The sequence below is a fragment of the Strongylocentrotus purpuratus genome, unplaced genomic scaffold (genome assembly GCF_000002235.5).
Source record: "Strongylocentrotus purpuratus isolate Spur 01 unplaced genomic scaffold, Spur_5.0 spur5_scaffold_9, whole genome shotgun sequence".
NCBI lineage: Eukaryota > Metazoa > Echinodermata > Echinoidea > Camarodonta > Strongylocentrotidae > Strongylocentrotus > Strongylocentrotus purpuratus.
The window spans coordinates 10265044-10290512 of NW_022145615.1; the positions used below are offsets into that span (position 1 = coordinate 10265044).

General features: G+C 39.0%; 1 protein-coding gene across 3 annotated transcripts in view; it reads left to right on the forward strand.

The window, feature by feature from the left end:
- The window catches only part of LOC592238 (probable E3 ubiquitin-protein ligase HERC1), an 87817-nt gene extending 64067 nt beyond the window's left edge, over positions 1-23750 (forward strand). For all 3 annotated transcript variants that reach the window (XM_030976865.1, XM_030976867.1, XM_030976866.1), the window contains exons 54-77: positions 735-949; positions 1620-1823; positions 2901-3031; positions 3999-4204; positions 4555-4681; positions 5251-5400; positions 6545-6817; positions 7208-7558; positions 8317-8442; positions 9154-9292; positions 9853-10034; positions 11031-11183; positions 11857-11979; positions 12690-12792; positions 13419-13663; positions 14717-14947; positions 15721-15893; positions 16653-16895; positions 17174-17345; positions 18065-18145; positions 18855-19007; positions 19980-20113; positions 20648-20819; positions 21865-23750. In XM_030976865.1, coding sequence (XP_030832725.1) covers positions 735-949; positions 1620-1823; positions 2901-3031; positions 3999-4204; positions 4555-4681; positions 5251-5400; positions 6545-6817; positions 7208-7558; positions 8317-8442; positions 9154-9292; positions 9853-10034; positions 11031-11183; positions 11857-11979; positions 12690-12792; positions 13419-13663; positions 14717-14947; positions 15721-15893; positions 16653-16895; positions 17174-17345; positions 18065-18145; positions 18855-19007; positions 19980-20113; positions 20648-20819; positions 21865-22050 — 4273 coding nt within the window. In that variant the 3' untranslated portion in view covers positions 22051-23750. The remainder of the gene's footprint in view (positions 1-734; positions 950-1619; positions 1824-2900; positions 3032-3998; positions 4205-4554; positions 4682-5250; positions 5401-6544; positions 6818-7207; positions 7559-8316; positions 8443-9153; positions 9293-9852; positions 10035-11030; positions 11184-11856; positions 11980-12689; positions 12793-13418; positions 13664-14716; positions 14948-15720; positions 15894-16652; positions 16896-17173; positions 17346-18064; positions 18146-18854; positions 19008-19979; positions 20114-20647; positions 20820-21864) is intronic.
- Positions 23751-25469: the final 1719 nt, after the last annotated feature.

Sequence of the window (25469 nt, forward strand, 5' to 3'; positions counted from 1 at the left end):
TTGTACACAGATATTTTGTTTTACCATGTTAAGAATGTTCGGCAGTAATGTTTCATACGCATCATGTATTTACTATGCACAGTGCCAGGAACTCTAGTACTGTGCATGGTGAATAAATAACCAGTTGGCCCTGCGCAGGTAAGGCGCACCTGAACATTACTGCAGAATGTCCTTATATAGTGTTTTTCTAAGGAGTTTTTTCACCAAAACACAGTAGAGAATCTATGTAGTAGCTGTGCTGTTTAATTCAAGTTTATTGATTTATTATAATTAACTAAATGTACAACGCACTTGAATGTAAACGAGCAAACTCTTATTTACATTAAAGTGATGCAGTGAAATACTTTTAATAATTGACATGTAGATGCACATTTTTGTTGTAAGTATTTGTATTACTTCTCTTCATGAAATATTCAATTTTCGTCATAGTAATGACCTTTGTTAATTATGCAGATGCATGTGCATGTAGCTTTGGATTATAGAAGTACAGGGAAAAAAAAGAGAGGCTGAGCTATAAGGTTCATAAGGTTCATATTTATTGTCCATTTAACAATGGAAATTTGTTGTGTTACATGGTATTGCGATACACATATATATAACATAATTATAAACTCATACAAAATTAATAAAATAATTTTTGAGTTCACAAAAAACAAACAATTAACAATCAAAACAAAGATATAGTATAGATATATATCTGGATTATTAACCAAAATTATTATTTTTTCACTCAGTGGTCGAGATGGGCGTGTCCGCACCTGGAGTCTGACCCCCTCCTCCCACCCCCTGCCCCAGCAGATCTGCACCTTCTCCGCCACCGAGGACCAGATTGCCATCCTGAAGGGGCGCTACCCAGACGGACTGCCCCTCTCAAACTTCTGCTGGACCCCCAGCGGTCGCATCATGGCAGGCTCTGTCGACAACCTGGTCAATATTTGGTTTACCACGGGTAAGACAGGAATCAATGCCAAATTTTTGTGGGGTTGATATTTGTCACCCATTCTGTGCTATTCGATGTTAGAACTTGAATCATAAGCAAGATGTTTGGACTAAATGTAGTTATATTTTTCTTTCACAATAAGGAACAGGTACAGTGTACATGTACTTTCACTGTGAATGTAGTCCTATGTAATTACATAAAAGCCCAATTTGACAAATAAAACAGCATTATCAGTGAATTTTTTTCTTGTAATTTAATTTTATTCGGCCGTTAAAAGACTACTTGGTGAGACAGAACTGGTTAAAGAAATATGAAACACAAACAGGTCTTGTTGAGAGCCCACAGCACTCTTATTAAAAGAGCAGGGGTATACCCTGGTTTTGTGTGACACTTGCACCTCCACATTAGTTTTACCAAGAGAAGAGTTCTAAAGTGTTATCGTTACCTCTTCCAGGCTCAGGTGATGCCAATTGAATAATGATCATAGAAATAATAATGATGAGAACAACAACAATCCTTTAAAACCAGTCAACCAACAGGGATCCTTATCTTCTAACACCATCCTCTGCTTTGCTGAATGTACTGCATCATTTCATCCTATCCCGCTCCAGCACTTCCTCTTCCACACCAAAAGTGTTTATAACTACATTTATTTTCTCCCCTTCATGTACCTCTCTAGGTGGGCGTGGTCACCTGGACATCCAACCCCAGCTGGTGACGGCCCTCACCTGGCCCCTCCACAAGGGTCTTCTGGAGGGCAGGGCCGGTACCACCACCGACATGCTGGTGGTAGGGAGGGTAGATGGTTCCCTGGGGCTCATCGAGATACTGGATCACACTACCTTCCATCGAGTAGAGCTGGAACAGTGCTACAGGCAGGGAGGTTAGTTTGGCTCTCATCTTTATAGTTGTTCTTGGAGAGAGAGAGAGATAGATAGAAAGAATAGGAAGGGAGAAAGGGGGAATGTAATTGAAGGGATACGGTATCTTTGTCTCAGATTCTGAAACCAAATCCTGGATTTAGCTCATGCTGCAATGATAATTATAAACCTTTAGGTCAGTCAGGAACACCATGACTTTTACAAGCCGATCGCCTGTCAGATTATCAAGATATTTATGATTGGAAATCGAAACCAAATTTTGTGTTTTCCTAATGGTTTTCATAACACTACAGTATATTGGGGAAAACAAGTATGGTAAAACTGGTCACTCTAAGATTTTAAATTTTTTTTGAGGCACTTCTTGATCATTTTGAAGCGCATTTTGTTTAGGGCTTCAATATTACACCATATCACAGACACTGATAACACGTAGGGCCATGCATCTCAGATTTAACATTGTTAAACGATGCCTTTAATGGAGACAATAAGAAAACATGAAAATGAAGCATGTGAGAAAAAGCAGGACAGTTGAGATGAAAGAGAGAGGAAGAGAAGGGGGATGGAGACAGAAAATAGGCCAATGGGAGAAGAAGTAAAGAAGGATGAAAAGAATGGAAGGTATAAAGATGAATTGAAAAAAAAAGAAAAGTAGAAATATAGAGGGAAAGACTGAGAGGGGAAAGAAAGGGAAAGACAGAGTACAAATACAAAGTAAAAACTGAGGTGAGAGATTTAAAAAGAAAGATGGAAATTCAGAAAGAAAGAATAAAGGATAAAAATTAGGAGAGCTAAAATATATGACAGATTGGTAGAAAGTAGAAAGCAGAAAAAATAATGAAATGCATAAAATGCTTAATTGTACTGTCATGTTAATTTCTGTATTCTCCAATTACTACATTGTAAAAAAAGTCCTTGGTCTGAAGGATGAAATAATGCATAATCTCATCACATCATCTTCATTATCTTCCTTTCTTTGAGTAGCAGCTCCTTAGAGGCCCTATTATATAAATGTCTGACAACCTTCACAGCATGCTGCTCTAAGTTATTACAATTCAAACACTTCTCTGTGATAATTTCAGTTGCTGTGACATGCCTTGCGTGGTATGATGAGGACCATAGGTTTGCTGTAGGCTACTCTGATGGTCAGCTTGCTTTCTGCAGCCGAGACACCTTTGATCCGGAACCAACCTTTGTACTAGAAGCTCATGAGGTACAGACAAAGTCAAACAATTTTTTTATTTTTTACAGTTTAAAGATGCATATTTTCTTTTTTTATTTAATGAACCATTTCCCAAATATTAATTGTAGTAGAGTACTTGTATATGAATATCTGTTCAACTACTGTCAAAGTTTTTTTTTTTGTGGTATAATAAACATATTGCAAATTTTAACTTCTTGTTTGTTAGTCATGACAGAACCAAAATAGGGAAATGCACAATTAAGATACTCTATGCAATTTCTAATACATTTAGAATCTTTATAAAAATGTAGATGCAAAATATAGAGCTACCCTCTAAATATGCAAGATGTACATGTAGATTTCATGTATAGAGTATTCTCTGATGCCTTCATGAAGTTTAAAGGCAATGTGAGTACTTTTGCAAATTCAAATGTACATTATCACAACAATTTGAAATAAATTTGGTGATATGATACAGGGTCAGGTGAAATTCGGCTTTATTTTGTCAAAGATATAGATGTTCATGTACATGTAGGTTGATATTAGGGTTAGGTACATGTACTTGTAAAATATTTGTCCTGGGGAGTGTTTCACAAAGACTAAGATTGACTTTAAGTTGGACTTAAATATGGCAGGCTGTTCATGCCACTGTTTTATCTCACAATTATGATCTTTAGATAATATTCTGTCCTTCAATAATGAATTATCAGAAAATACAAATTCTGTAGATTTGTGACCATGATTTGAACATCCCTTGAGAGACAAATGCCAGTAAATGGTGAGAGCAGACAATGGCATGAACGGCCTGCCATATTTAAGTCCAACTTAACGTCGATCTTAGTCTTTGTGAAATACCCTTCAGGTGTGCAGTTACATGTAGGAATTCAGTTAGTGTAGGGAATTGACAGGGGATGAAATCCCAATGGAGCATGTGTCGTAGAATCTCCTACATGTAATTGTTGCTTCAAATATTCTTATATATTACCCTTGCTCCCAGAACCAAGTGCTTTGCGTTGAGTGGAACACAACTGGTCATCTCCTGGCCAGCTGTGCGGCCGGCGATGCGGTCAAGATATGGCTTCAGACGGGCAAGCAGCCCAGCTGTCTCTATGAGCTTCAGCTACCGTCCTGTCCCCTGGTCTCTACTCTGGAATGGTGCTCGCTCAGCCCTCAAATTGGCAACGCGAACTTCTTTCTGGCCATGTAAGTAACTAGGGTTCATATAAGACAAGAAGTGATCCATAAGTATGATTGAAGCTGTGAAATATCATTGAAAAGTCCTTAACAATGTTCACTAAATTTAGCTCTTTAGTGATTTTCCATATTAATTTTTTATAAAATATGGATGTCTTTGCACTGTCTAGGGATATATTTGGCGTAAGAGGCTCTTCATTTCACAACAAATAAGAACAGAATGAATAAGCCACTTTTGGAGAAGAAAACAATCCTTTGGAGCGCCTTTAGGTCCTTGCAAGGTGGATATACATGTATGCCCTAAATGAATATCCAATATTATTATTACTATTATTATTACTATTTCGTTCTTCTTTCAGTGGCTGTGTAACAGGGAGTCTTCATGTTTGGAGGATTCCTTATCAGAACCGTATGGACATACCCACACCTATAGGCTCCAGACCAAGGCAGTTCCTTGAACCCCTGACACCCGCATCACCTGCTCAGGTAGGTAGGGGAAGTGTGAAGAGGGCTGGCTGGGGGGAGGAAGGGGCTGTTGTCAAGGGGGGGGGGGGGAATGGAGCTGATGAGAGGGAGAGAGAGAGAGAGAGAGAGAGAGAGAGAGAGAAGACAAGAGTACAAGGTTGGAAGGGGTGGTTAGGGATATCAAGAGAACAGAAAAATGGTTCCTGGGATTCTGTAAGCTGGCTTTGCCTGCACTGGAGTGACGAAGAGTTGAACTATTAATTGGTATAAAGATAAGGAGAGCAGGGCCCGTTGCAAATTGAGAAAGAATAAATAGAAAGAAGAGGGTGCAAGGAATAGAACAAAAGGAAGAGAGAATAGGAGGAGAGAACAAAAATAGGAGAGAAGGGAGATACAAATGTAGGGGTGATGAGGGAGGAAGGGAGAGAAAAGGAAAAAGGGCGAGAGAGAGAGAGCTAAATCAAAGAGGAAAGAGCTGTGATTTATACAAGATTATATAGAAGAAAATATATTAGCCATTGTTTTTAAAAATCCATTATTTTGATTGTTGACATAATTTTTTTGACTTATACTTCCCTTCAATCATCCAGGAAAAGATCGGTGTTGCTGATGAAAAGCCCAAAGAGCTTATTGTGGTCAAAGGTCATTCTGGGGTCATCACACATTTGACCTTTAGCCCAGATGGTCTGTTGTTAGCATCTGGATGTTCAGAAGGCCTTGTGAATGTATGGGCATTACATGTAAGTAGACATACAGTACATTATATGAGTAAGTTTGAGAAATAACACAGAAGAGCCACATGTAGGTTTACAGACCTATAGACTATTAAGTGCATCAACAGTTAAAGGTAAAGACCAGTATTGGAAACGCCCCAATTTCAAAAAATGAAATGGAAGCTCTCATTACCAATCATGTGAAAGAATATGTTTTGACTAATACATGATGATAAAAAATTTGCCGGGAAACCGCCTACTAATTCATATATTTGGTAAATTTGTTTCTCTCATGGTCTGTGAGAGATATAGGGTAGTCCCATATACATCTTTCTGTGTATAGTGCTTGTAACTTTACGAAGAATGGGCCAAATTTCTTATCATTTTGACGATTCCAGAACCTTGCAGATGCTAGATGCTAGATGATCAACCTTTTCTGATCGATTCCACAACGTTTCTTTCACAATGCAATCGCATGACCATAACTGGTCTATACCTTTAATCTTTGAGATACTGTAGTCAAACAAGAATGGTTGAATTAAGGAAAAGGAAATTTACCTAACTTTGTATGAGACTCTATTAAACTGGCTTGACAATCATTCATTCCTAGCCTGTTTTTATTTGACCTTTCAAAGTCAAAATGAAACTTTTGATTAGACAAATATCATGTAATTTGTATAGAGAAAGAACATTAGGCTGTCTATCTAATGAGTACAGTTCAAATATGATTAATCAAAGTATCTTTAAACTTTAGAATATTTTTATTGTACATTATATGTACACTGACCAAACTCAGTGACTTTTAAAAAGAAATAACAAAACTGTGATACATAGAATGAGTGAGTAGTACCACTGTACCTTTTTGTATTCTTCAATTCAAAGTTTATTCAACACTATTCATAAAAACATTTAAAACATAAAAATACAGAATGGAATGATAAAAAACAAGATAGTGATAACAAATAACAATGGCAATTTATGAGAGCATTTGGGATAGGCAGAAAGGAGGGATTCCTTATATGAAAGCCTACCCCTAAAACACACACATACATGTACAGGAAGAAAAAAAAAGAACAAAAAAGAACAAAAAAACAGAAACAAAAAACATACTAAAACATACTGTCATGTACAATCAGAGTAAACACATTTATTTTTTCCTTGACAACCACAGGAGGGTGCTGTCCTGCACACCTTCAAGGGTGACGGCCCCGTTCAAGACCTCTCCTGGACGTCCAGCTCCAGTCTGGCCTTCTGCTCGGCCAAGTCCCGCTTCCTGACCATCGGCGTCTGCTCTGAGGACTGGTACCTCAAGCACCGGGTCTACGCCGCCTGCCGCATGGCCCTCGTCTCCCAGGGCATCGTGGGACTGCACCAGGCGCCGTTCCTTCGTGCCTTCCTGGAGAGGCTGCCCATGATCCTCCAAACGCAGTACTCGGCTGAGAAGGTGAGGGGGAGGAAAGGAAAGGAGAAGAAGGAAGAAAAGAAGAAGAGAAAGATAGATAGATAGAGAGAGAGAGAGAACACAGACAGGCAGTGAATAATAATAATGATAATAATAGTAATATGGATATTTATATAGTGCTGGTATCCGCCAGGCTCTGAAGCTTATGGCGCTTTACACATATTACCCTGGTTATAGCCGAGCTGCCAAAGTACCTGTAACTAGCGCTCAAGCATATCAGGTACCCATTTACACCTGGGTGGAGAGTGGAAAATTTAGCTACAGGGTTTTGTGCATGCAAAGAAATGAGTAAAGAGGATTTTCCTCCAATGTTCTGCTAGTCTGTAGCCTTGTAGATAATGCTTTTATTTGAATTGTTTATTCTTCCTCCAGGGGCAAGTGTTGAGAGGGGATCAGCTTGTCCACAGCAGCTTCCTCCAGTGTCTTGCCGCCCTGGCCCTTGCCCTCAATCTAGGCCACGCCCTTTACCTCCACCCTCGGCCCCCTCACCGCACCCAGGAAGACGACGCCCCTATTCTACCGGAATGGAACTGGCTCTCCTCATTCTGCACTGCGATGAAGTCAGCCACTGCACTCATGCAGAGGGAGGTCATGCCCCCAGAGTTCCTGGTGCCCAACATGGAGCTGCTGCAGGCCAGCGAGAGACCGAGGCCGACGGTCAACAGTGACTGGTCCCTCATGATGGATCAGCAGATCATGTCGTGGGCTATGCAGAAACCAGAGGTGAGTGGAGTCTCTCAAAGGCTTGGGGCCACCTGTGTTCCCTCTGTTATAGGGTCAAAGGTCATATTTTGGTGGTTGTCTTTTGTCTTAACAGATTTCTTTCAAATGTTCTACATAGATGATTTATACTTTAATCTACATACATATTTTTTTGGTGATGCTGCTCCTAGTCTTGTTAATAGTCTGACCCACTAGTGGCAATCTCTATGTCATCCTTTTGTTTCAGGGAGGGGAGAAGGGATCTTTGTCCCTCCTTAGAACATAAGGATGACACAAAAATCGCTGCCACTGTCTACATTCGCATTACAGATTGCGATATTTCTAGTTTTCACATGAAGTAGAGGATAGCCTTCAAGCAGTATTTACAAAATATCGCCAGTATTGATATGTTTGAAGTGATTAATAACCTCATGAATTCATTGACATTTTTTGAATGGAACTGAAGTATAATGCCAGAAGAACCAGAGAGATGTGCCACGAGTCATGCTACTTCAACTCAATTCGGCGTGATTTACCAATCTAGCAATGTAGGTTGCCAAGGAGAATTGCCATTGTATCGGGGCTTGCAGTGTAGCTTGTACTGTGGAGCAAGCCAGCAGATCTTTCTTTGCTGTTATAATTACATGTATACAAACATTGATAATAATTGGCAATATTACGGCCGGCTATAATCTCATAGCTAAAATGCAATATAGTTCTGTCTCAGTAAAAATCATACCTTCATGTACCATTGTATTTGTTTTGTTGTTATGTTTCAGGATTGGCAGCTTGGTGGGCGTTGTGAGGTGTTTGTCTGGGGGAGCGGTAGGCAGGGGCAGTTGGCAGAAACGGGACGAGGTACTGCCACACCTAACCTTGTCACATCCTTCTCATCAGCACAGCAAGTGAGCTCATCTCATCTTCTTTCAAGACCAGTTGAATTCAAATCTTACAACCTGACTATGACCAGAATTGATGATTACATTTTGAACTTTGAAAGTGTAAATTCTCCCCATCTATTCATATGAATAGTAATAGGAGGGTGTTTGCGCATTTTGCACAGATCCTAAGTCGAGCTTAACTCTAAGTTGGACTTAAACATTATGGAGAGCCATTTGAAGCCCTAAATGAAATATATTCAAAAGCAAAAGTTCAAGTACTTTAGATTTTCCTTAAATTCCACATTAAGAACATGAAATCTACTTGATGATAGAAAATATGAATAATTTGAATCAACATTTATGCCTTTTAAAAAAGCTTTTACAAAATATTTTCAAAGATGCTACGGCTTTCCATAATCGTTAAGTTCAGCTTAGAGATAAATTCAACTTAGGATCTTTGTGAAACACCCTCAAGGTCTTTAGAACTGATTGATTGATCGATCGATTGATGATATATTTTACTTAATTAATATGAAATCAAATGTAGGTAAGCAAGCAGGGAACCAAAAAGCACCACCTAAAGATCTATCCAAGAGATTTGGTAATGAGGATTAATGCCTTACCTAAGGACACTCGTACTTGACTTGGTTTCAAACCCAGGGTCATCTGTTGTCATTAATGCTTCACAACCAAGGCTAGTGGATTCAAAAACTGTGACCTTTGAACCCCTTGCAGGTGATCTGTGGGCAGAACTGTACCTTTGTGATTCACTCCAACGGGACAGTGTCTGCCTGTGGTGAGGGCAGCTATGGAAGGCTAGGTCAAGGCAACTCAGATGATCTTCATACTCTTACTGTCATCTCTGCACTCCAAGGTATCAAATGATCTCCTTTCTTACAATTCATGTAAATTTATTCATCATTTTAGTTACCGTCTTACTCTCTCTCTCTCTCTCTTTCTCTCCTCTATCTATCTCTCTCTCTCTCTCTCTCTGTATCTCTCTGTTTGTTGTCTGTCTCTATCTCACTCTCTATCTTAGCTTCTCAAGCTTTCTGTCTCAATCACATAAACCCTTTCTCTTCCGTCATATCTATCATCATCCCTCTCTGTTTATCACTTGTTCCATATTTTTTCCCGTCTCTATCTTCTTCCAGTTTTGTCTCTCAGCATTTCCCCTATACAGATTTGTTCTCTCTCTCTCCCTTTGTCTGTCCGTCTCTCTCCCTCTCTCTCTCTCTCTCTCTCTCTCTCTCTCTCTCTCTCTCACTGTCTTTCTTTCTCTGCTCCTTTTTGTCTCTGTATTTCTCCTGTCATTTCTTAGTCTCATTTAATTTTCCTTTCTTCTAATCTCCCTGTCTCTCATTTATGATTCTAATCAGCTTTTTTATTCTCCAAACAATATCACATATTTGTCTTTCTCTTCCTTTCTCCCAGGTTTCGTGGTGACCCAGCTAGTCACATCGTGTGGTTCAGACGGCCATTCCATGGCACTGACAGAGAGCGGAGAGGTGTTCAGCTGGGGGGATGGAGATTACGGAAAGCTAGGACATGGTAACAGCGATAGGCAGAGGAGGCCAAGACAAGTTGAAGCATTACAGGGAGAGGAGATTAGTCAGGTGAGATGTGTTCAGCTTGGGGGATGTTTGTTGCCATGATCGTTGGCAGCATAATGGTCATCACAGAGCTGCCAACCATTCCGTTTTTGCCAGAATTACTCTGTTTTTTCTTCCCAATTACGGTTTATTTTTTTTCTTCAAAAAATATGTTTTTTAATAATTTTTTTAATTTTATTTTTTATTTTTTATTTTTTTTTTACATACCACACGTCAAACAACTGCCCTAAAATGGTGATTTGATCACAAATTCAATAGAAAACTAATTTTAAACATACTAAGAGAAAAATATTCTCCAAAAAAAAATGAAATGCCGATAATACCAAAATAACCATAAAAAAAATTACCTGCTTGTATTGAAAAATCAGCATGATGAATGAAAATTTCTGCATTGGAAGTGTGTCGCGCGTGGTTGTAAGTTTCGTTTTTATGAATTCCTTTTTTTTTGCTTGAAATTCCTTTTTTTTGCCATCATGATTCCTTTTTTTGGTCGCACAAGGTTGGCAGCTCTGTCATCGCTACCATCACCACCATTACCCCCACCATCATCACCACCACCATCATCATCATCATCATCATTATCATCATCATTATCATCATCATCATAATCATAATTATCATAAACACCATATTTCCACACGTCATCACAAACACTATCATTATCCTCATCATGATCATCACCACTTTCATAATCATCACTATCATAAATACCATCATCATCATTCTAATCACTATCGTTACCATCATCACCATCAACATCACTAAAATCACCAATATTTTCTTCCTCCTCCTCCTCCTCCTCCACCTCCTCCTCCCCCCCCCCCCCCTCCTCCTCCTCCTCCTCCTCCTCCTCCTCCTCCTCCTCCTCCTCCTCCTCCTCCTCCTCCTCCTCCTCCCTCTTATCATCATCACCCCCACCGTCATTATTATCGTGTTCATCATCATCATTGCCATCATATTCTTGTTCATTACTAATCTCTTTGTATTCTGTTTTCCTAGATGGCATGTGGTTTCAAGCACTCTGCCGTTGTAACGTCGGATGGTAAACTCTTCACCTTTGGCAACGGAGACTATGGCCGTCTAGGACACGGCAACACCTCCAACAAGAAGACTCCTGAGCCGGTAGTAGCCCTAGGCCAGTCAGTCGGTCAGGTACATACACACATATCACACCTTTCTGTTACCTCCATGTCCTTTATACATGTAGAGAAGCATGCATTCCTTTCACAAATTGCTAATCTCTGTTATGCATTCTGCAGACTCTGTGTACTACATCAAAAAGACACATTTTCCACAATTTCCACATTTACATACATTTCCACAATTATTACAAACGAAGTAAACAAAGTAGAGGTAGAAATCAAAGATAATGTAACATGGGTGATAGGAAAATAACAATTAATTTAGAGGTGTAACTCCATGGTCTCATCTTCCTACCCATGTGGCTGTACAAAAAAGAAATAATATAAAAATACAGAAAAATAACAGTTGAAGATAGATGGATTATGCTGCAATGAATGATGCAAGTATGTGTACAGTAGTTGGAGTATAAAACAAATAGAATCTGGAAGTGCGATGTAATTGAATTCCTGGACCCTGTCTTACAAAGAGTTGAGATTTCTCTTATGTACATACCGCTAGTTGCGATTGATATCAATCACAAATAAGTTGAGATTAATATCAACTCTTTGTAAGACAAGGTCCAGGTGAGCACATTTAAATATTTTGTATATTTAAATATTTTGTTGGACTTTCTGATTTTTCTTTCATTTGAATGGGAGTCTGAACTACCCTTTCATAACTGTATCAATACTCTTTGCTGTAGGTGTCCTGTGGTATGAACCATACCCTATGCGTCTCTGCCGATGGTACTATCGTGTGGGCTTTCGGTGACGGGGATTACGGCAAGCTAGGACTAGGCAACTCTACAGCCAAGTCTTATCCACAGGTTAGTAAGATATCATGTTATCCAACATAGATGTGTTGTGGTCTAGTGGATAAGTCACCAGACTGTAGATCACAGGGTATTAGGTCCATCTCCCCCCCCCCCCCCCCCCTCAAAGGACTAATGTCCTTTGGCAAGACATTATTCTATATTTGCCACTCTCCACCCAGGTATTCAATGGGTAACTGGTAGGATGCAAACGTTAATGTAGTTTGCTCAGCATTTTGCTGGAATGCTCCCCAGAGAGTGGATAATGTGCATACTTTGTGGGTGGGCAAGCCGGAATCCAATGACTGAGGAAATAATATTTCTTTAAAGTGCTTATAGACATCTATTATTATTATATCAGGTGATTTGTGTATATAAATATCCACATCTAAATTTTTGTCTGTTGATGAGGGCATTAGTTTTCTCCATGGAAGTTTAGTGATTTTGATTTTTGTTTGTAGACATACCAGTGATACTATTGTCAATAGATTTACCAAGAGCAAATTACACTATATAATGTGCTATGTTGAAATGTACCTACATTATACTGCAAGGAGTACAGTATATTTGAATATGCATTCAAGATTGATCCACTAATCAAAATTGAAAAGTTCTGAAACTAATAATTCAACTGTTAACCTGTCAGCTGTCCAAGATCAACATTTTAGTACAAAAAAAAAAATGTGCGTACTGATTCTTTTCTCTCTTGTTTATACTGCTTCCAGAGGATTGAGAGCCTGTGTAACATTGGCATCAAGAAGGTCTGCTGTGGTACTCAATACTCTGTAGCTCTCACTAAGGATGGCAGAGTGTTCACATTCGGTCAAGGTTTGTAGTCTGTAATTGAGGAGAGCACGACTTATTCTTGTTGTGTGTTCTGGTTTCCTTTACACTTTTTTTCTCACACCCACTTGTCTTATTCCTAAGATTGTCATGTTATTGATGTTGGGAAAGTTCAAATGAGAGGAGTCTACTCCCAAATATAGAATTTTACAGTTATGACCAACATCTCTAAAAATTATGATAATACAGTCAAATCTGTCTTAGCGGCCACCTCTCTATAAAAGGCAACCTGTCTATAGTGGTCACCCGTATTGTCTCCCACTAGAAGGAAATGTGTGTTGAAGAACATGTTTAGAAAGGCCACCTGTCTATAGTGGCTACTTGTGTTTCCCTTGGGTGGCCTTAATAGACAGGTTCGACCGTATTTATCATCCCATCAAATTTATCATCATCTTCATCATCGTTGTCCTCTTTTTCATCCTTATTACAATAATCATTTAGAATCATTTTCATTGGTAACTTTCAACTTACACAAAAAAGAGAAATGTGTTTCTGTGATCCATGCTAATATTATCCAACTGTTTAATATTCAAATGGAAACCATTTTCAGCTCATGAAATACACACTTTCACCCTTTTCTTCCTTGGTCACTCCTTCCTCAATCTCTTTAGATCGTCTTACTGGCCTATCGGAGAACAGGGCCCGTCTGGCCAACCGACCCCAGCAGGTCCTAGCCCTGGCAGGGTTCTTCGTCGAGGACATCGCTGTGGGCTCGGAGCACACCGTGGCCCTCACCAGTACCGGCGATGTCTGGGGGTGGGGTAGTAACAGCGACGGTCAGCTAGGGCTAGGTCACTTCAATACGGTCAGGGAACCTGTTCTGGTTGGCTCACTGCAAGGCAAGAACATTCAACAGGTGAGATCAGACACTGTAGCTCTTCGGACAGAAGTCTCTCTGAATTTTCTGTATTAGTTCTCTTGATGTTGTTGATTTGGTTTATGATTCTCAAACATTCATAAAGTTTCTTTAACGGAATGATGTGTTGACATCTTTCAATGCCATAACAGTCTCTAATGGTAAATTAAAATGTATAGACTTTCAAGGCTCAAATTTTGAAATTATATTTTTTTTTCATTGTCCAGTTCAGCTTTAATATGATACATGTAGTTTCCATTGAAGGACAAATTAGACAAGGTTTGTTTATGTTTCAGAGATTTAAAAGAATTAAAAAAAAGCTATTCTTAGTCCCAACAATCAGTACACCATTTAAATTTTGTGAAAAACTGTTTTTATGTCTCAGTGATAGGGTATATATTTATTTTTTGGGCTGGAAAGGGCATATCTTGAAGTATCTAAATCCAAAAATGTATAGGGAGGGAAGGAGGGAGGAATAACTGAGAGAAAGAGAGAGAGAGGGACAAACAGAAAAGAAGAGAGTGAGATTGAGACGTCCGAAAAATAATTCAACAGTATTAATATACTTCCTTTTCCCATACTTCATTTTTAAGATATTTTGAAAGCATTTTGTTATAATAATAATAATAATAATAATAATAGCCTAATAGTCCACTCCAAATTTGATTAAAACGAAACGGAAATTCTTTTTGCCCAATTGATCGTGAGACCGGCAGCCAATGAGCAGCGCCAGATCGAAGTTGCTCTATCCCTTAATGTTGAACGCCAAACAAGGTAGCAACAACTCCCATCTTTTAACGTCTTTTGGTATGACGCGACCAGGGTTCGAACCCACGACCTCCCGGTTGTGAGGCGGACGCTCTACTGACTGAGCCAACACTCCGGTACAGCCATTCAATAGCTATCTCCATTTTTCATACATATAGAGGCTAATTTTATGGATATGTGTAACAATCCAATGAAAGAATTATTACGTGCTCAGTTCTCCTTATAAAGGAAAGGTACATGTAGGTCACATGCACTTTACATGTAAATTTCTAACTTGATATGCAGATTGCTGCAGGGCGTAGCCACTCTGCTGCCTGGACGGCACCCCCTGTACCCCGATGCAGCCCTGGCTCCCCGGCCCCATTGCAGCTTGGTCTCCCCGATCACATCCCAACGCAGTATACCGCCCTCAAGGACTGTAGTCCAGGCAGTGTGAGGGCTCGTCTAAGACTCCTGCATCACTTCAGTGATCTCATGTATTCTTCGTGGAGACTACTCAACCTAGATCCAGCTCAGGTATTTAAGACTCATTGAATTTTTTTTTTATAATTTTTTTTTGATCAAAAAAAAAAAATGTTGATGATTTTTGAGGATTGCTTTTACCTGACTGCTATTAAAGAAAACATGTATATGCTTGTGAGAAAGCAACCAGGGGGAGATGACTTTAAGTCCTCTCTGACGGACTTGGTTTTGAGGATTAAAGCCTAACTAAAGGGCATAAGCACATTGACTTGGTTTCGAACCTGGGATCTCCCGGTTACGAGAGCACTGCTCTACCACTGAGCCATCACACCTACTCTGAAGATATGAGTAGAAAGTTTCATTCATTCATTTATTTCAATTTAGAGATGTGATTTATTGGTTCCTGCTTCCTCATTCTGGACACAACGTTTTCATTATTGTAACTAAGATAGTATTATGTTTTGAAAAATCATAAAGAAAATGTAAATATTGCTATACATGCAAAATAGTTAATGAAGAGGGCTACTAATTGGTAATCAGGTATTTTCATGTGCTTGCACCTACTTGCACATATATATACTTCAACTAGAGAAGAAATATTTCTGTGAAAAATTAAAATTATTGAGTCAACATTCATTGTACAAATACACATTTGTAAGTTGTCCGTTTTTGTGGCAAGGTATGAAATAAGATAATAAAAACTACTTCGAGAAATATCTGTTAGACATTATGCTTTGTCGGTAATTTTTCTCCATATGTTTTTAAAACAAAGCTATTATGCATTCCTGTTCAACTCTTTGTTTGTTATTATTTATTTTACTATGCAGCACATAACACTAGGTCCTTACGGAGCTGGTATCTCAGGCCTGATGGATGGTTCTCTTCGGCCCTTATTGGCGCCAAGGGTCTACACCCTGCCCATGGTGAGGGCTATCGGTAGGACCATGGTCCAAGGCAAGAATTATGGACCCCAGGTCACTGTCAAGAGACTAGCAACAAGGTGGGTTTGGTCGAAGGAACTTCGGTTTGATTCAATTTGATTTTGGTCTTTTTATATCCATCATCCTTTATGATGCAACATTGGATTTAAAAAATATATATACAATAAACATATACTTGTATATTTGTTTAAATGGTATAGGAAAAAGAATATTTGTTTGATGACTTTTCCAAGCATAAGAAAATTATTCTATACTAGCAAATTAGCAATGATTTAGTAGTTCTAGTGTATAATACCAGTATTGTTTAATCAAAACAGGAGGAAAAAGGAGCAGAACAAAGAATAGACACACAATAAAAGGCATAAATGTAGAACGCCATGCCAATACTATCTATAATGTGGCCCAACCTTTGCCTTGGTGACACTTTCTCTGGCTTTTATTTCATCAAAGATATAGGGTTTCAGGGGTTTCCAGATTGCTTTGTTTAATATCTGACTGCTAAGAAAGCATGTGTATGCTTGTAATTAAACAAATAGGGGACCAAATGACAATAACGGATTGACTTGGTTTCGAACCCGGGACCTGCCCACTATGAGACTCTGCTTTACCACTAAGCCATCGCGCCAGGCTTAGGCCTATTGTTGCGATTAGGTTTTATGTTCAGGTAAGGGTTAGGGTTTGGTATAGTTTTTGCTTCAGGGTTTAAATTGAAAACTCAGTATAGGAAATCATCCACAGAGCAATTGTCACTGAAGCATGTGTTTTATAACCGTAGAGAGAGAATGACTGTATTTGTGCCCTTTCTTTCATCGTTGTAGGGGACGGAAGTGCAAGCCCATCTTTGTCCAGATAGCCAAGCAGGTTGTCCGTCTGAAGCCAGCCGACCTGAGGCTCCCTGCTAGAGCATGGAAGGTCAAACTGGTAGGGGAAGGTGCAGATGATGCCGGAGGGGTGTTTGACGATACCATTACAGAAATGTGCCAGGAGCTGGAGTCTGGGACCGTCGGTCTTCTCATCCCAACGCCGAACGCTGTCTCGGAGAATGGCAGTAACAGGGACAGGTATGTTGGTTTTCTTTTTAATGTGTTACTTCATGTTTTTTTTCTCCAATCACTGTATCACACAGAGTCGCCAAAGTCATATCCTTGATATTCTTGTCAAGGACCAATCGAGAGGGGTTCTATCAATCTACGAGACCAACCCTAGAATTGAAAAAACAATGATTTTGAAGTTCTTAAAGTGTTGCCAATTCAAGGATTTTTAAGCTACTTTCCTTTTTTAGATATTTTCTATTTTCTATTTTCTATTTTCTAACTATCTTCATTTTTCTTTTTCCAAGGTTCCTGCTTAACCCCTCGGCCGGCTCGGAGGAGCAGCTATCTCTCTTCAAGTTCCTGGGCATCTTGTTTGGAGTGGCCATTCGGACCAAGAAGCCCCTCGACCTCCATCTCGCTCCCTTGGTCTGGAAACAGCTGGTGGGAATACCCCTCACGACACAAGACTTGGAAGAGGTAAATATACCGGTAGTGATTTGTAAATTTTGGGAAAATGGTGATGGTAGTATTGATAATAATCTGGATTTATATAGCACTTAATACAAAATACCGTCTCGAAGCGCTTTCAGTTATTTTTACCCAGGGCCCCGTCTTACAAAGAGTTGCGATTGATTCAAATCAATCGCATGTCCTCCAATTAATTGCAAGTTTGCAGTCTCATATCTCTTATGTATATAGTTGCGATTGATATCGACCGCCTATTAGTTGCGATTGAGATCAACTCTTTGTAAGAAGGGGCACAGGTCATCGGATTCATACATGCATAATGTGCACCATCTCCACTTCCTTGCTTTACAGATAGTATTACCCCCATCATCAAATTCATTCAAGCACAATGTGCACCATCTCCACTCCCTGGGGAGTATTCCTACCATATGGTCACTGTGAGGGCATATGGCAATTACTACTAACACAAAGGCTTTCGTCATCCCACCAGGTCCCCATATCTCATGGGTATGGAGTGGCAAATGTAGATTAATACCTTAGTAAAGGACACAGTACTGCAGTCCCACTCATGTTATGTGGATTAATGTACAATGTAAGGTCGCCAAGACCTACAGTATCATTTCCCTCCCTACATGTGTCTCCATGTAAATGACATTGTCATAATTTTGTAAAATCAAGTTTTACTTGTGTTATCATCATGTATCTCTTCCTCTTATTTTTGGTGACAGGTTGATTTCCTGAATGTGCAGAATCTTCGAAACATCAGTGACATTGACAAGAGTGGAGTCAACGAAGATAACTTCCATGAGGTCAGTATATATTCACCTCTCATCTTCATAGCTTTCTTCTTGTTTGATTGTTTTGCTGCAGGCAGTGTTAGTAGTTAATGACCAATGTACAGTAGATGCCGGAGGAAAGTGTGGTGTCTTGAGTGTATATAAATAATAATAATAGGCACATTTGTATAGCGATTAATACTAGGCTTCTAAGCACTTTACCGAGGTTGTTGGATTCAATTGCTTATCCACACATGATAGAGCCCTGTTTGAGCAGAGGTTCTTCCCCAAACTTAGTATTGAGCTTTTAGGAAGAACAAGAAATCCAGAGTTTATAACCAGGCGATAGCTCAGTCGGTAGAGCAGTTGTCTCGTAATCTGGTGACCCGTGTTCGAAACCAAGGCGATGCGCCAGTGCCCTTTGGTTAGGTATTAATCCTCATTACCAGGTCCCTCGGAGAGGACCTAAAGCCGTCTGGTTGCTTACTTACAAGCATTTATGCTTTCTTAGCAGTCAGGTAAAATAACCACCACCACCATTCATTTCCTTAATTCTATTTCCTCAGATTTTAAAGAAACAATATTTTGTAAAATTGTAAAAAGGGAAATCCTAACTTCATTGTCTTGACAAGAAATATAAACATGCAAACTATGTGTAAGACTATCCATCACATCATCAAATGATACAGTTCACCTTGACCTTGACATATGCCTGACCTTTAACCTTTGTATATACATGTAGGTGATACCCCTGGAGAGGTTTGAAGGTCAGAGTGCAGATGGACGCTTTGTTCCCATCGTGCCAGGAGGTTGGAGCATCCCGCTCACGTTCAGTAACAGGAAGGAGTACGTAGAGAGAGCCCTGGCATATAGACTACATGAGCTAGACAGACAGGTACGTTGACCACCTTGCAATTCTAACTCTCTCTCTGTCCAGGGGGGTGTTTCACAGAGACTAAGATCGACTTTAAGTTGGACTTAATTATGGCAGGCCATTCATGCCACTATTTGCTCTCACTATTTAATACTGGCATTGGTCTCTCAAGGGACTTACAAATCATGGTCACAAATCTACAGAATTTACATTTTTTGAGAATTCATTATTGAAGGAAAAAATATTATTTGAAGATCATAATGGCGGGAGCAAACAGTGGCATGAATAGCATGCCATAGCTAAGTCCAACTTAAAGTCGATCTTAGTCTTTGTGAAACACTTCCCTGGTAGTCTGGTTAAGAATCATACTTCTTCTGCTGATAAACTGTTCAATATTTGATGTAATAGATTTTTTAGCAATTCACATGTGTTCATTAACATCATTTTTATTTTCAACATTGCTGATCTTAATAGACATCTTAATAAAGAGGTTTTATTCAAATGATTTCTTAAAAGATTTAATAGAAAATTATTTAGTGAAAGTTAAGCATGTTCGATTATACAGTATGTGCGATTGTGACCGTAGAAAGGGCAGTGATTTACACAAGTCTGGGAATCAAAAGCAAACACCTCAAAATAAATTTCTTATACAGACAAATTACTTCTTTTTTCCCCTCCTCTCTATCATTCCTTTGCTGTGTCACCAAGTTGTCAAACTTTTGTGAGACAAGGTTTAAATTATTGTTTTGTTTTTTGTTGCTTTTAAAAAAAAAAAATTTGTGTTTATCTTGATACAAATACACTGTAGTTTTTTATGGTATGTAGAGGTAGCTTCAGAGTTCAAGAATTCGCTTCAAATTTGAAGACAGGCTTTTATTCATGAACGAAAGAATACAACATTTGAACAGGTATAGTTTGAATTGCCTAGAGCATGGAAAGGGTTAGATATGTTTTCTTTGGCTTTATAGAAGAGTGTTTTTCATGTGTCTACAGGTGGCCGCTGTGAGAGAAGGCATGTCATGGATCATACCAATACCACTCCTCTCGCTCCTGACATATCGCCAGCTGGAGCAGATGGTTTGTGGGATGCCTGTTATCTCGGTGGATATCCTCAAGCGAGTTGTCAGGTATGCATTCAATACGTTTTGATAAAAAATATAGAAAAGTGGTTTTCGATGATTACATTTCTCTTGTAGTTGGCATGTAATATTGAATTTGTATGTATCCCAACAAACTGTTTCACCTCCCCCCCCCCCCCCCCCCTCCCCTGTGAAAGACAAGACATACCATGTATATGATGATTGAAACAACTACAAGTTTTTATCAACTTCATGTAGTCATTAATTAATTAATTTCTCACTGTCTCATCGTCATCATCACCACCACCATCATTTCTCCTTGATATCATTTTATCAGAAAAAGATGGGTGTTTTTTTTTCTCTCCTTCCCTTACCCATTTTCAGCTGCTTCTGTATGTTTTCCTTTCTATCTTTTACCCTGCATCTATCAAGTAGCCGATATGGACCAAAATGAAATTCCTTTCTAGAGACCCTCGCATTTTAACCATTTACATTTTTAATGAGATTAATATTCATATTCGTACATGACCCATTTATACATTATCATTCATTCATAATTTCTTTTAAATATTATATTACCAGGTACCGTGAGATTGACGAGCACCACCCCCTGGTGCAGTGGCTATGGCAGACTCTTGAACAGTTCACCAATGAGGAGCGCGTTCTCTTCATGCGCTTCGTGTCTGGACGTTCACGCCTCCCGGCCAACATCGCGGACATCTCACAGCGCTTTCAGATCATGAAGGTGGATAGGGTAAGTCCTGAAGGAACCATTCGTCAAACTGTTTCTGTCTGCAATTCTTATTTTCAGCCATTTTCAGCCATTTTCAGCCATCAACTAATTTTTGTTTAAAGGGATTGGGTATCTTTGTCTCAGATTCTAAACAAAATCCTGGATTTTGCTTATGCTGCAATCATAATTATAAACCTATAGGTCAGTCAGGAACCCCATGGCTTTTACAAGCTTATCGCCTATATGATTATCAAGATATTTATGATTGGAATACAAAATTTATAACACTACAGTCTATTGGGGAAAATGAATGTGGTAGAACTGGTCACTCAAAGATATTTTACTTTTTTGAGGCACTTCATGACCATTTTGAAGTGCTATTTTTTTTTTTGGCTTCAATATTACAACATATCACAGACACACGGTAACTCGTAGGGCCATACATATCACATTTGTATTGTTGTGAGGAACAAACAGTAATGACCTATGCTCTGCATGAAGAAAGACTTGAGCATTCGGATATGCTTGCTCCCCGATATTTGCGGCGGAATAAACCTGATGTTCACCAAAGTTTCAAAGCGTTTGGTTGTTGAAATTAATTTATGTATTTTGATGACTTCTCAGCTAATAGGCTTGAAAGTCTGCATTCATCCTACAATGTTATAAAGGGGGATGGGAATAGGGATGGTCAACCTTTTGTTCGCAAAGCATAAAGCTCTGTAACTTAACATGTACTGTAAGTCTGCGTTTTTTAAGCCACTTATATATGTATTTATAATAAATTAAGAATATCTGATATGTTTCTATATTCTCTTCTCTTTTTTTGTTATTTCTATCTCTCCTTCCAACCTTCCTTTCCTCCTCTCTCTCTCCAATTTTCCTCTTCCCTTTTCTTCTTCTCTGTCCCTCTGTCTTTTCCCTGTACTCTTCTTGATTTCTCTCTCTCACTTTCCCCTCCCCCCCCCCCTCTCTCTCTCTCTCTCTCCCCCCCCCCCCCTCTCCCCCCCCCCTCTCTCTCTCTCTCTCTCTCTCTCTCTCTTCTCTCCCTCTCTATTTCTGTATCCAGTCTGTCGATGGACTCCCTACTGCCCAGACCTGTTTCTTCCAGCTGCGCATCCCACCATACTCCAGCCAGGCCGTCATGGCAGAGAGACTGCGCTATGCAATCCACAACTGCCGCTCCATCGACATGGACAACTACATGCTCTCCAGGAACACCGATGCTGCTAACCTATCGGACGGTGAGATGTAGGTGGTTTCCAGAGACATCTTCAGTTCTGCCTTTCCACAGTTGAACAGTTGGCCCTCTCCAGGAACACCGATGCTGCTAACCTATCAGACGGTGAGATGTAGGTGTGTTCCGGAGACAGCTTCACTTCTGCCTTTTGACAGTTGTCCAGTTAGCCCTCTCCAGATACTCTGTTGCAGCTGATTTATCAGACGGTGAGGTTAAGGTGTATTCCAGAGACATCTTCAGTTTTGCCCTTTGACAGTTGAACCATGAATGCTTTGCAGAACCACTGTTGCAGCTGATTTATCGGACGGTGGGATGTAGGTGTATTCCGGAGACATCTTCAGTTCCACCCTTTTGACAGTTGAACCATGAATGCTTCCAGAAATACTTGCAGCTGATCTATCAGACGGTGAGGTTAAGGTGTATTCTGAAGGCATGTCAAGTTATGTCTTTGGACCAACCACTGGTGACAAGGCTTTCGTTGATCAGTAACATCTGGATGGCTGACTAATAAGATAGAAGCACTGATGTTTTGAAAGGCATTTCAAGTGATGTCTTTGGACACCATCCGTTATGGTCAGTTGTTGATCATAGATACCAGGGCAGCAGATGAACCATACTGGCACCTGGGCGACTCTCAAAGGCATCTTGACATCTCTTCTAAGCACTAACAGCTTCAGCTTCAGCCAGCCCTTCTTCAGAGACGAACTGGTTGCTTATTCACAGAATTGTCATATGTGGATGATTCCCAAAGGTATCTAATAGGCCCTCAAGCTACAGTATGTACCATCTGCTTTAGTCAACCATTGCATGAAGACATACAGACACCTACTTAATCGATTGGTTGCAGGCAGCTGACCTCCAAAGGCTTGCCATTGTGTCATTACATGCTTGTAATGGATGCATTATTTATGTAAGCATTATGCAAGAACAGTAGGCCTGTCTTCATGAGCTCGAGTTTGCCAAATAACCCTACGTTTTTTTTAGACTCTGGATATTATCCCGAAGCTCGAAAATGAGACTTCACCAGACCGATACGCTCATCACAAACTAGGTCGGACGGGCGCAAATTAGCCCGTTATTTCCCAAATAGCGGGATGTTTTGGAAACAAGACCAAAATTTCTCCAGATATTTTCTTAACTAAATATCCTGGTAATTGCAAATGTGGGCTGATGAAGACGCAAATTAACTGGCTAATTTGCGATCGGGATAGTTTAAAAAGCAGGTTATTTGGCAAACTTGAGCTGATGAAGACAGGCCAAGGGACTTACTATTAGAGGTATCACCACTGCCTGTTAATTTATTTTATGATTTTAACAGTGGACTTGGTGTCTCAAGATTGTCTGGGTCCAGTTTTATTGTAACAGGCAATGTGCAAGAGAGAATTTGTTTATTTCTGGATAATAAAAATGCAATTTATAAACTCCTTCCTGCATTATCGGACACTACAAGAAATGTACAAGGGAGACCTTTATTGTTTGTTATCTGGAGTGACTGCAACTGAAGAGAAAACACTTTGTGCTCTGTGAACAACAGTGTGTGAAACCTACTGCATCTATCAATTTTCTTGCATGTTTCCAAGACATAGACAAATGTGTGAAGTTTGAAGGGCCTACCGTATATAAGGCTTTTCTGGCATGTAACATTGCATGCCATTGCATGTTATTTCTAGGTTTCAGATTGAGTTGATACTGTACCTGTATATCCCCCAAAAATACATGTTTTTATATCTGAAACAATTGACCATCTATTTGAATTATTTTTATCATCGATTTATGTGTATGTTTATGTATGTGTACATGTGCATTTTTATAACCAAAAACAGATGAGGACAACAAATACGAAACTATTGGAGAAAATATGTTTAAGTTGTATAAAGAAGCTACATTTTTAGTCACTACACGAACAGTACTCCAAATATATTTGATATGGATAGGAACAAATGTCTTGGATTTAAAATGATATTGTTTATGTAATATCTGAAGAGAATCAAATGCTGCTATGAATGTGAAAACATAATAACCCTTTATTATTGGAGGATTGAGTGACATCCCTTTGCTTGGTCAATTACATGTATTTAGTGTATTACAACCCAAAAATATGCTTTCTCGTCATATTTTGGATATTGGTATTTTCTTTGTGACAATGGAATAGTTCTAGGTTAGAAAATAGAATTGTTGGTCTAACGATTTGAAATAAGTTGTAAGATAGATATGGTTAGGGACCATTTCAACACTTGTGAAAGATCACATGTATTATTGAAAAAACTTTACAGACAGATGCAATGTATAAATGGTATTTTCCCTGATATTTTTTTGTTGTTTTTATTTTCAATTTAGAAAATTGTAAAAAACAAAACAAAAAGTTGGTGTGGTAAATGCAAGGTCATAATTGAAGAGATGTGCAATGAAAATATATATACTTTTCATATTTGTGTTCAGAAAAATTAAGGCTAGATCTTTGCTGCTGCTATATGCAAAATTATGCATGTACATGTTTGCAAATGTGTAGAAAAGTTCTAATAAGAAATGTATTTGTATAAATAAAGCAAACATATGTCATATTGTGAGAAGATAAGTGCGCACAAAAACTTAGCAGTTGATATCACTCAGAGTTGTATCATTTCAGTGCTCAGTATTTTCATTTGCACAATATTTTTTAAATATTTTCTTTTTGTCATAAGTTGGGTGAAAGTAAAATTGTGCTCTCTTTCTGTGCTGTTAAGATTGAAAATAAAGTATGTTCAGTTATTATAATAATAATAATAATAATAATAATAATAATCTAATAGTCCACTCCAAATTTTATTAAACCGAAACGGAAATTCTTTTTGCCCAATTGATCGTGAAGCCCGGCAGCCACTGAGCAGCGCCAGATCGACGTTGCTCTATCCCTTATTGTTGAACGCCAAACAAGGTAGCAACAACTCCCATCTTTTAACGTCTTTTGGTATGACGCGGCCGGGGTTCGAACCCACGACCTCCCGGTTGTGAGGCAGACGCTCTACTGATTGATTGATTGGAAATTATCAGTATATATGTACATGATACATATTATTTTGTGCATTTAAGATCAGAATGTGTGCTTTTCTTTTGAGAATTTGTTATTATTTCAATGATTCTTTATGGCTATTCCGTATTGGACAAGTATTTGCAGCTATCAGGTCAAGACATTCTCGTCTACTGACTTTACAAGTAATTGGATTATTCAGACTCATTCAGATATGGCATGGTAAACTGCGTTTTTTTGTTAAATGATACTTAATATGCTTCACGTTTTTGCAACATGTAACAAAGAGCCAAGTTAATATGTGTAAGACCTTTTTTGCACACAGTTGCCATTCATGTACATGTTTCAAAAAATGTGGTCGTTTTTTTTTCTTTAGCAGTTTACCGTGGCACGTTTGAACAAGCCTTTGGTTGTATTTTGGTCATTT